The sequence below is a fragment of the Musca autumnalis genome, unplaced genomic scaffold (genome assembly GCF_047663935.1).
Source record: "Musca autumnalis isolate F117 unplaced genomic scaffold, ASM4766393v1 scaffold_5, whole genome shotgun sequence".
In the NCBI taxonomy this organism is placed as follows: Eukaryota; Metazoa; Arthropoda; class Insecta; order Diptera; family Muscidae; genus Musca; species Musca autumnalis.
The window spans coordinates 83,189,759-83,202,371 of NW_027412088.1; the positions used below are offsets into that span (position 1 = coordinate 83,189,759).

Genomic DNA, 12,613 nt, shown 5'->3' on the forward strand with positions numbered 1-12,613 from the left:
TATCTCCCTTTAATATAAAACTGTGTATATTTTTATTCAATAATAAAATTAAGTTTATTATGTTAAATATTGCGATTTTTTATAATACAGCAGAGAAGAGACGTTGTGCAGTTTTAAACCGGCAGTACATTACACTGTGGAACAAAATTCAATTTTTTTCAAAATGATGGGAAAAACAGATTATGAAAGTAGCGTTTTTAATGTTTACGTCGGAAAGTAATCAAAATAGGAGGGGCAAGTTCCGCCCATTTTAAAATTTTTCGAAATATTCAAGTTTAGATATCTTGGAATCCTTGCATTTCATGTATATAGTGTCTTTGGCAACTTTACTTGGGAGGGTTTGGGAAATATTTTTGTTAAAAACTTTAACCCTCTGCGGTTCATCAAAGGGGTCTTTTTTGTCCTTTTTCGAAAATCTTTCAAAAACTCATTAAAAATGTGATCGTATCAAATCCGAATATTCTACAAAATTGGTCGCCATAAAATTTTACTATAGGTCTCAGAATACACCAAATCTGTAACTCTTGTCTAATCGCCAGGAATCTCTAAAAATGAAAAACACGTTTTAGGGTTAAAGTCGGACTTCATCTGAGTTTATTCAAAATTGTCCCACAAAACATAATTTTAGAGAGATGATGTCAGAGACAAAAATACTCTTCGTCAAATTTCTCGAACTACAACTAAAATAATTCGAATTACAACTGAAAAAGGTGTACAGATGAGTTGCTATGTCAGTTCCAGAACCTGCAAAAATCTACGAATTGTTACTACGATAACATTTTTCCTTCATGATATCGAAAAATGATTCTTGCAGTTCCTGGAAATTACTATTTCCTTCTCCAGAAATTTACAACGCCCACAATTTACTTGTAACACCCACCTACAATCCCAAACACTTCAGATGACCTGGCGGCTACATCTTACGCTTATTGACCAACCTGTCGACTTCAATAACATGTACATAAGCTATCTTAGTATGGGTCTACTCCTGCACCGTATCTACATGTACTTGATTGAAGGTAGGACAGTATTTTTGAAGTTATGACCTTTTTCCTTTCTGTACCTTTTCTCATCATCATTTTTACCACAACTTGGTGAGAAACCTTATTAAATCTTAAAGCAATATCAGCTACATTTCATCCCATAGTTTAATAAAATTATTTTTTCTTTCCACGAAGAAGAAGTGAAGCAGACAACATGGAATAAAAAAGAAATCAGCCACTCCCCAATCAGATGAAAAACGAAAAAGGAACATAAAAAACAGGAAAAAATATCTTTCAACGCCCTAAAATCCAAAAACACATCATGGCATGAAATTAAAGTACCAGAAAAGAAAGGTGTGGCAGGCAGCGCTGTCGATGGTACTACCTAAAAACAAAAAACCCACATTTCAACATTTAGCTGTGATGTTGTACAAATGTGTGTGCGTTGTGTAGAAAAGACCTTTTACTGTACAATACCAACAACAACATTGCAACTTCTTACCATACCAAACAGAAGAGGGAATTTGGAATTCTGTTACTCTGTATGTTTCGTTTTGCCATCGGACTAAAACCAAACACAATTTGAATCTATATTTTAATCTACTGTGGCATGTGAAATTCTGTGTGTATGTGTGTGCGCAAAACCAGGCCAAACACAGTGGCGACGAAGACCATAACTGACACGCCAAATGCCCGTTTTTACTAATTACAACAGCTACGAGGTCAGTGAACATGTAAATAGCTGCGATGAGGAACACAAAAAGGGGGCGTAACATGACAAAGTGAGAAGTCTCCCTTGTCTCTTATGGGATGTTTGTGGAACAATTATTATAACATGACAAACGGCTTCAGTCCTTGTGTTTTGTTTTGTCTGGGACATATTAAAAAGGCCCTCACCATATTCTTCTGCTAGAAATTATTGTTAAGAAACTGTTAAAGAAGTGTGAATGTATTTGAAAATAAATCTCTAAGGATCACCTCTCCACCTGTATGCAAAGCAAATGATCATAAACATCTATAAACCCTAAAACGAATACGTAAAAATAACAAATTTACTATAACAGCAGATCAAGGATGAGTTCAACGAAACTTATCTGTCGCGATAACAGGGAAAAACTCGTACACTGTGAAAAGACCACCGTTAGGCAAAGCCTGAAGGTAGGATCTGTAAGGATCGCCGGTTGCAGCTATAGAAAATTATATCCTCTGTCGAGATTGATGGTAGTTGGCAGTCTATTTTCAGGATGGGGAATCTAAGAAGGATGATGATCAGCATGGGCTATTTTTGGGAAGGCTGCGAATGTCGACTCCTGAAACTCGCAGCAGAGAACCAGATGCAACATTGGTGCCACATCCGAAAAAATTAGTGGCGTTGAAAATATTCTACAAACAGAGTTTGGACCTTTCGAGCGAGCCAACACCCTTCCGATGGTGGTGGTATTATCAATGAGGGATAGGTGCGTGTATTCGGTTGGGAATTGGCGCAATTAAGATGATGTGAATGGTGTGGATGCTTTGGCATCTACAGCTGTACTTGCTACAAGTGTACAAGACATTAACGTTAGGAAAGATGACGAACCGGCGATATTTAATGCCAACGAGCAAGCCAAGACAGGTACAAACCAGTCTACGGCAGACACGTCTGATTCTATGGGCGGCCTACACAGGACTCGAAAGACTATTGAAGACAGCTTAGAGATACGAAGTAGGAAGCTCGATCAACTGGAAAGATTTGTTCCAGAAGAGCAGAAGCAGGACATGCCCAGGACCTTCACCTTCTGAGAGGACGGACAAAGTTTCACAGCATAATCTTGAGAAACGGGCTCGATCTTCAGAAGGCCCCCAACCCTTGACTAACTACGCAGCTGCCACTGTCCAAAAATACACAGAGTCCGACCTCAATGTTGCCAGCAGACAACCTTCGAGTGGCAATCATCGACAGAGCTGATCCCGTCGGGAGAATCGGCGAAAGTCTTTCAGAAAAGGAAAAAAAATCTGGGTGACCGTCAAACGTTGAAACGTTCTTTGATGAAAGAGCAAAAGTACTATGGCACAATGAAACCTAAGAGTAACGTGTCAATAGCTATTTGGTCGATTTTATAAACCAACAGAAAAAATTCACTCATAAAATGAGGAAAACTGACCTGGGGGGTTACTCTGTTTTGCGATGCGTTCGGTATTTTGTTAACGTTAGACATTTGCATTAACGCACGATTTTGACATACGGTTTTGTATTACAGATTGCGGCGATGCCAGAAAGGAAAAAAGGAACTAAAATAATTGCGAAAGGACATGTGAAAACGAATTAGAGACGCATTTAATTTAATTACGCATCGCAATAGGGAGTAACCCCCCTGGAACAATGACGACGTTGATTACTGCAGGGCTTGTGAAGATAAACGAGAAACAGAGACGATAGAACATCTCTCTCATATTCTTATCCAATATGGAGCCAACTATCATCAAGAAATTAAAATATTAGCATGGCTGGACGCACAACCTGGATACGTAAACTGATTTTCTGACGGTTTTTCCAACCATCGCTTTTCTGAAAAACCTCATAAATGTCAACTTTCTACATCTATATATAAATACTTTATACTATCTATTTTTTAATTCATTGTTTTTTTCCGCCATTCACTTCACTTGTTTTATCTATCTATGGGGATTACATCCACTTTACATCCCCCTTACTATCCACAAAAAATCCTAACAACAACATATTGTCCGAAAAATACATAATTTAATGGGCAACAATAATAGAAATAATTTATTTAATGTCCACCAATAACATTTATCAAATCACCTTTACAAGAGATACATTTTGTTTAAATTACAAAAGTGTTTTTTTATAATACTTTAATGGGTCCTTAATTAAACTTAAATTAACCTAACTTCTGTTCAAAAACAGTTAAAACTTAATCCAAACACCCTATTGGAATATTGCAAAACTACGAACCGGCATATTTTCAATATAGTTCCAAAATATGAACTATGAAATCTTTTTACAACATTTTTCTTTTTACATTTAAAGTCTTGCCAAGACAGACTCCTCTTACATTCAAACAGTTATCTTTTTGTCATACAACATTTTGGTATGTTACGACGATGTTGTTTTCTTCTTGTCGTTTTGCGACGATAATCATCTTATTCGTGTATGAGCATTCATATGCTTTTTCAAGTGATCACTTCGCATGAAACGTTTTTCACATTCACTGCAAGCATATGGCTTTTCACCTGTATGGACCCGTATATGACGTTTTAGTTCATCGGGACGTTTAAACTTTTTTAAACATTGCGAACAGGCATGTGGCCTGTCATCGTCCAGTTCTCTTCTGGGAGATTCATTAAACATTTTTTTATTTATCGGCAAGGCTATGTGGGATGATGTTTTTGGCGTAGGAATCACTATACTAGGGATGATTGTAGTATTTACATGGGGAGTCATGGTGGGCATTGGAAGTGGCGGTAAATTTGCTTCTGGCATAATGGCATCGTCATCAGGCTCCTCCTCATATGGATTATATTTTTCCTCTTCTTTGAGCCGTAATCGCTCAGATGGTTGTATCAGGTGAACGGAGGCAAAAGTAGAATTTTGAATTGTAGGACTTTGCCTAACAAGGTTGGTACATTGTTTAGGTATAGATGATGATTGGGTGCGTTCTGGAGCTCTGCTTTCATGTAAAACATTTTCAAACTTTGGAGGATATGTAATGGATTTGTCTTCGAATTGATCCTCGTCAATTTTTTCTTCTTTAACCACTACCACATCACTTAAAGGCAACTCTGTTCTTTTTTCGACAGTTTTGTTAGAAATTTCCTGAATATTGGGCTTTATATCAACTTGATTTCCAAAAATTACATCACGTGCCATTAGTGCTGGTGTTTTACACAAATCTGCTGATGGTAGGAGGCGATTATGCTGTTCTCTTGATAATTGCGTGGGCGCGTGTGGGACATGTTTGGGCGACATTTTGGGTGCCTTTGTTACCAAAGATGATTTCGGTGCTTTTGGTATCACAACTGCATTTCCTCCCACGCCGCTTACCCCTCCACCACCGCCTACCAAACCGACTACTTGTTTTGTATGTGTTGCCAAATGCTTGGTCAGATGATCACTTCTGGAGAACTTTTTACCACATGTTACACATTCGAAGGGTTTTTCTCCCGTGTGGGTTCGTATATGGCGATTAAGTTCATCGGAACGTGTAAAACCCTTCCCACAATCTTTACATACAAAGGGTTTGATGCCAGTGTGCCATGTTAAGTGTGAACGAAGATGGGAACTTTTTCCATAACTCTTATTACAATCTGCATGTGGACATTCATAACGTTTTTTGGGGTTGGCGGGATTTGGTGTTGGCATCAGTTTGGCGGTAGGCGTCAATCGGATGATTGGAGGAGATGTTCCATTTGACCCTAGCAGTAAAGATAAAGGCGATGATGGAGATGACTTATCAACATCACTTCCATTCTTGCCGTTGTAGTAATCATTTATCTCAATGGGTGGCTCATTTTTTATTTGTATGTTTTTGTGAAATCCGTCTGTTTCGCCGTTACTCCTATTTTCATTATAATTTGAATTGCTGTTACTATGGTCCCCACAATTACCACTCCCATATACAATGTTTTCATCATCATCACCCAACACACCCTGTTCTACTTTAATCGAGATACTAGGTATAGTTGGAGTGGGTGTGGGCGTGTCACTTAAAGCAGCCATTTCAATATCAACTGAAAAAAGCAAAGCAAAGGCAATAAATTAAATTTCTATATTTACACAAACGCAAAAGAACGCCACCACTCCCATGGTGCTCGTTGGACACTTACTTCATTTATATGGGTTTGGATTAATGACTATTCAAAATATATTTTTACGCCTTCGTTTTTATTTTTAAGTGGGCGTTACTGGCTTTGTAGATAGTAATTTTTTTTTTCTTTCTTACAGACTTTGTTTCGAGTTTCGAACAGGAGCCTTGGTAATAACAAACAAATATTTAAGCTCTCAATTATTATGTTAACCAAAATATTTATTGTTGTGTTCTATTATTTATGTTGAATAAATTGAATAAATATATTTGTTTTCACTTCAAAATAGCGACTGCGACGCGACGTCTTGCACTTTCGGCTGTTTTTCTAATTCTGTGAGAATGTTATTTTTTCTCTTTACAGTGGGGCCAGTGACACCTATTCAAAAAGCGTGTCATCGTAGTCAGCTGTTTTCCAGCAAACTCTTGAGCCGTGTCGAATAATCGGCGGCAACATTGAAATTAAGTAGTGTTTACACCAATGGTGAGCAAAATAGGAAAAGAGAAAATTTAAGGGAGAATTAATATTTAATTTTTCTTGTTTCATTTCATATTTAGACATTTTTAAGCACTAATGTTACCTAAAATCGTGCTACAAATGAATTATTAACGAATTATTACAAAAAATACTTAAACGCCCAAGCGTTGTTGAATTAATTAAATTAAGAGTATTTTACAGAAACCACCAGTGGATGGCCGTGCACACCATTGGTTTACACTATCCATCAATGTCGCATGAGATGTCAAATTTGCTACCAGTGAAAGTCGTACACATAGTCCCGGTCCACACTAGAGCAAATGTGTTCTTCTTTGACACGGCGGTGCCGATGATTTTCGGCAATTTACACACACACGACCCGAGTGCACAGAAAGAGCGTACAAAAGAGAACAAATGTTTTGATTTGTTATTGTTTTATAGCTTGCGTGAATACAAACTTACTAACACACTGTTATAAGTTGCCAATATTTTGAATTTTCTCCGTTCTCTTTTTGGCCATGTCTGCACTAGAGTGATTTCATTGAAAAAAATAATTAAGTTTTGCGTTTCTAGATCGAGTTCCATAGTAGAGTAAAATCATGGAATTGCTGTAGTGGGAATTCGATCCAAGAATGCCTAATTTAATGAAATTCACTGAAATTACTCTACTGTGGACCGAGACATAGTGTGACCAGTATGAAAAATTACATTTATCAAAATGATGTAGCAACTCATATGTAATTTTTTCATTTATGGATCGCTCTATTTGATGCGGCGGTATTCCCGTTTGTAAACATGAACTTATTAGCTGTTCTGTTTGGCGGACGTAAAAAAAAATTGAAAAACAAAATCATTTAAACAGGAAAATGTATACAGAAAATTAAATGCTATGTATGTATATTTAGATGAAGTAAATAGTCTTATGACTTCATTAAGGTCTGTACTTTTTCAATTTTTCTTGTTTTCTCTTTTTTATTGCAGACATAATTAAAATAATAGTGGGCACAGCTATTTCTTTATAAGCCATTGTTAAAATAATTTTTCTTCGGCTAAAGTTTAAATTTGCAACACAACAATTAGGCCCGTTCTTACATCTTGCCATTAAAGTCCATTTTAGTTATACCTTACTTTAAGAAATGTAAAGAATAAAGTTCGCATTACCAGGGATTTGTTATTACATCTTCCATTTAATATAAATGTTACATTTTGTAAAAATATGGCAGTATCAAGCAAAAAAATCTATATACATAAATGCTCTGTTCCAGAACCTGCAGTAACAATTTTTCCTTTATGTTATTGGAAAAAATATTAAAAAATAGTAGATTCTTGCAGTTCTGTAATATGCTGTTTATATTAGAGCTTTTTGCAGGGTTAACCTTCTTTATAATAGTACGTTTATATATAACCAGATTTAACAAACCCACTGGTTTTTAAATGTCAATTCCATTACATATACGTCAAACAAATCCTGATAATGAAGGTTAACCCCCCAAAAAGCTCTAATATAAATAGCATATAAGGATTTGTTTGAAATATAAGCAATGGAATTGACATTTAAAACCCAGTCGGTTTGTTAAATCCGGTTATATATAAACGAGGTAAGACCAAAAATTTACTCAAATCTGATTGATTGATTTGAATTTACTGACAATTTTTTCTTGCTTTACCAGAAAAGTAAACGAAAAAATTGTAGATCTGGTAGCAATGTCAAAAAGAAACATAAAAAAATCACTTTTCTTCTTTTATTTCACAGTTCTTAATTTTTTTGTTTTGTCAGTGTTTGCGTTAATTTTGTCATTGTAATTGTCATTGTCCACCATTTTTACCCGAAGAAATTGGTCTGGTAGCCTATGGTAGAATACATGGTACAATAATTCATAGGTAGGCCAGGTATGAGAATCGCCAAAAAAATACAACCTTGTCGCTATGGCGTAAAACGTCAAAATTGTTTTGATGAATGATAACGGATGAGTAAACAAAGAAGAAGAACGAAATGTTGAAATGAAAACAAAACAGAGTTGAATTTTTTGATCAATAATAAATATCAACTCTGCATGTCAACACGGTTTTGACAGATTAAGCCATAACAAAAAAAAAATTGTAATCAGCTGTTAGCTGTGGCCTACCTAAGAATTATTGTACCATGGTAGAATAGAAAGACATTCTTGTTCTCTCTCCTCTCCCTCTCTCTTAAAACCTGCTTCAAGTTTTGCCACTTTTTGGGTTAAGGAACGCTTTGCAGGTTAAAAATGGGAACAAAAGGCAAAAATGGTAATAGCACAGTTACACTATAGCTTTTTGCCGGGTTAATCCACTTTATGAAGATTTATTTGACATTTGCGCTATGGAATTGACATTTGAAACCCAAACCCACTGGGTTAATCCAGTTAAATGTAACCGCGGTATAACCTCAGGTAAGTTACCCTGCGTTTACAAATGACAGGACAGTTGACTTCATGTATTGATTGTCAAAATCCCACAACTTGCCTGTGTGACGTAGGCGTCCCGACAACTGCAAAAACAGTTGTAAAATTTTGAATGAAAATCATCGATTTCTTTTTGTTTTCCGTTCACATATTTTGTTTTTCTTCATGTTCTTTTGTTTTCAACACATTTCAATTATTATCTCACTTATTTTTAGAAAAATGTCAAAAATTTGTCTTCCCTACTGTCTGTGAAAAAATGATGGATAGCTGGGAGACAAACGACAAATGTATGTATGTGTTAGTAAATCAGAGTTGTATTTGAAGACAAACTGTCTGGTGTAAACACCTAGTAAAGGAACACAACTGTACACTAGAGCTGGCAAACCATCGATATTCCCAAAATTAGATATTTTCGATATAATATTTTAAAATATCGATCGCTATCGATAATATCGTTAAGTTGTCAACACCATTATGCTGGGTACACATTAGCCCTGTTCCTTTACGTTCAAGAATCTTCAAGTTTTACAACTTTTTACTCGAAAAGCGTTCCTTTACTTCAGACACAATACAATTCATATGGGAGCAGTTTTCAACTTTTACTACTTTTGCCGGTTTTACCATTTTCAAAAGTAAAGGAACAGACCAATTGTCAGTTTTGAATGACGATATTTCGCAATTATCGATAAATGTCAAACCGTCCAGCAAACACAAAACATTTTGTGGTTGCATGATGAATGACAAAAATTAATGGCCACAAACTGACAATGTGGAAATGAAAATTGCGGAAATGTAAATGCTTTTCTTGACATTTTGCACAAGTAGATCGCAGAAATGTAAAGGAGTATAAACAATTACTTTTATTTTATAAAAATATTAAAAAAAATACATTTTACTTTTCCGAAAAATGTGTACGTGTGACTACGGACTTACTTTCTCACACACACAAAACCGAAAAACAGCAAAATTTTTATTTGTTTCAATGAATTTTAGGTTGGGGTTTTTGTTCCGATAATATCGATAGGCAAAACTATCTGCAGATATTTAATTTTTAAAAAATAATCGATATTACCGATCGTGCCATCGATTTTTTGCAAGTTCTACTGTACACATTGATCAAGAACAGCTGTTAAGGGGTGTTTACACCATTTATGAATGTCATATGAGATATCAAATTTGCTACCTGTAATTGTTGTACACATATGGTCTGTTCCTTTACTTCTGAAAATGGTAAAACCGGCAAAAGTTGTAAACTGCTCCCATATGAATTTTTTGGCGTCTGAAGTAAAGGAACGCTTTTCGAGTAAAAAGTGGTAAAACTTGAAGATTCTTGAACGTAAAGGAACAAAGCTATAGTGTGACCACTATGGAAATTTTCATCTATCAAAATTATGTGGCAACTCATATGTACATTTTTCATTTATGGCTATATTACACCATATGTTTTTTACGTGTAAGTTGTCACTTTGGGTATACTAATATACACACCAGCTGATGTCATACATGTGAAAAACATATTGTGTAATATAGCCATTAGGGAGCGCTCTATTCGGCCATGTATTTTCGTATGCAGATGAGAAATTAATTGTTAGAAGAAAACAATTTTACAAAAATATGAAGGAAATAGGTAAAGAAAACGAGAATGTGAGTACGATTAAAGTTTTTAACAATATAAATTGTGGTATTTGCGTGATTTATATTTTGTGGTCATAGGAAATTATTTGCTAGTGTGAACGCAAAAACTAAAAGTGGTATGGACTTTGACAAACATAAAGGGTGTCGAATGGATAAAAGAAGTGACAGCTCATATGACATTGATAGATAGTGTAAACACCCCTTTAAACACCACTTTAGACAAAGTCCACACTAGAGCAATTTAATTGAAAAACACATAGGCCAATTATTATATCCTTTCTGTTGTTAAATTTTGGCCGGTATCGGACAGATAACACGTGTTTTGTTCTTACATGTTTCCTTTTATAATAAGTGTCAGATAAATAAAAAGGAAATTTGTGTTCCTTTTAAAATTTAAACTGCGCCCGAGAGTATTCTGCACCAAAAGCAAGAAAAAATTGTCAGCAAATTTAAATCAACCAATCAGATTTGAGTAAATTTTATGTATACAGACTTTTTTGCTTGATATTGCCATATTTTAACAAAATTTAACATTTATATTTGGTATGTTCCTTTACTTTTGAAAATAGTAAAACCGGCAAAAGTAATAAACGTTGTAAACTGCTCCCATATGAATTGTATGGTATCTGAAGTAAAGGAACGTTTTTCGAGTAAAAAGTGGTAAAACTTGAAGATTATTGCACGTAAAGGAACAGAGCTATTAAATGAAAGTTGTAATAACAAATCCCTGGTAACTAGGCGTTTACACAAGACAGTTTGTCTCCAAATACAACTCTGATTTACTAACACATACATACATTTGTCGTTTGTCTCCCAGATGTCCATAATTTTTTCAGAGACAGTAGGGTTAACAAATTTTTGACATTTTTGTAAAAAAGAAGTGAAACGATAATTGAAATGTGTTGTAAATAAAAGAATATGATCAAAAACAAAATATGTGAACGGAAAACAAAAAGAAATCGATAATTTTCATTCATAATTTTACAACTGTTTTTGCAGTTGTCGGGACGCCTACGTCACAAAGGAAAGTTTTGGGTTTTTGACAATCAATACATGAACTGAACTGTCCTGTCATGTGTATGTTGGTTATGGGCGGCATGGTATTGCAGACAAACATGTCCGACATTATGGCACGAATTGAAGAACAAAATAAATTGGTTAAACAAGAAGCTGGCATATCTGCCGCTCCTGCTCGCGCTGTGAGTGCAGTAAAAAGTATTATTACGGAATTAGATTTAACTAATGTCCGTGTAGACGTTGTTTTATTCCCCGATACGATTTGTACCAAATAAAACAGGGTTCGTTTTAGATTACGTTTCTACAATGCTTTATTTACTTTATTACACTTATTTAGAACCGACTTTAATTACTAAGCACACAGCAAGTCTCTAGTTAGCACGCAGCTATTCTTTAACCGATCTGTTCAGTTCAACGCTTAAAACACAACTCACTCGTCATTGCCAGTTCCCCTGCATTTATATCCCAAAGTCTCCCTGTTCGAGAGTCCTCTAGAAAATGTCTGGCAACTCCTCGAATATGTACAACGAACACACAGACGCACATTCGCACTAAGCGAACAACCAGACTCACATACATGGGGGATGATCAATGACGTAATTACAACAACAAATAAATGCAAGAAAAGAAGTAACAAACTAAACAATAATTACATGACTATGGCAAAACAAAATAAAAGCACATTAATGAAAGGTAAAGTAACATCTAGAATAATGAAGAGAGTTCTACATGGTAGTTGTTGTTGCTTAAATAAAGTAACTGCGTAATAAAAACTTTACGTTACAATTCAAATTTTTAAATTAACGGAAATTAAACTAAACTAACTTAAACCTATCAGTTACATTCGTAACATTGCCTCTCGCTTAAGCCTGTTCGTCCCGAATAGGCACAGTTCCCTCTCGGTGGTATGGGCATTGGTAACACTGCCTCCCGCTTAAGCCTGTTCCTCTGGACTAGACACAGTTCTCTTTCCGTAGTGGTAGCAACTGATTTAGATGTACCCTCTACGCCATTAGCTTTGGACTTTCGCTCTTTTCTCTCCAGGTATCGTGACGTTATATCTTCTTTCTCGGTCACCCTCATAAGTGCCACCTGGTCGTCATCGGACTTGTCCTTCCTTGTTGTACGGCCGCTTTTCGATGGACCTTTCCTCGACGCACATCTTCGCTTTCTCGTCCTCGTTGCTGGATTTTTCCGCTTTCCTACGGGCCAATTGTCGGCGGCTTCCACCTTCAGCGTACGGACATCGACAGCGATCTCGCCGGA

At 35.8% G+C, this 12,613-nt stretch overlaps 1 protein-coding gene across 1 annotated transcript; it reads right to left on the bottom strand.

Moving 5' to 3' along the window:
• Positions 1–3,725: 3,725 nt before the first annotated feature.
• Positions 3,726–6,165, bottom strand: LOC141405020 (uncharacterized). Its single transcript, XM_073988970.1, has 2 exons — positions 5,814–6,165; positions 3,726–5,717 (listed from the first exon to the last, which is right to left on the bottom strand). Exon 2 carries the CDS (start codon positions 5,704–5,706, stop codon positions 4,126–4,128), a length of 1,581 nt encoding a protein of 526 aa, XP_073845071.1. The 5' UTR covers positions 5,707–5,717; positions 5,814–6,165; the 3' UTR covers positions 3,726–4,125.
• Between the last annotated feature and the right edge of the window lie 6,448 nt (positions 6,166–12,613).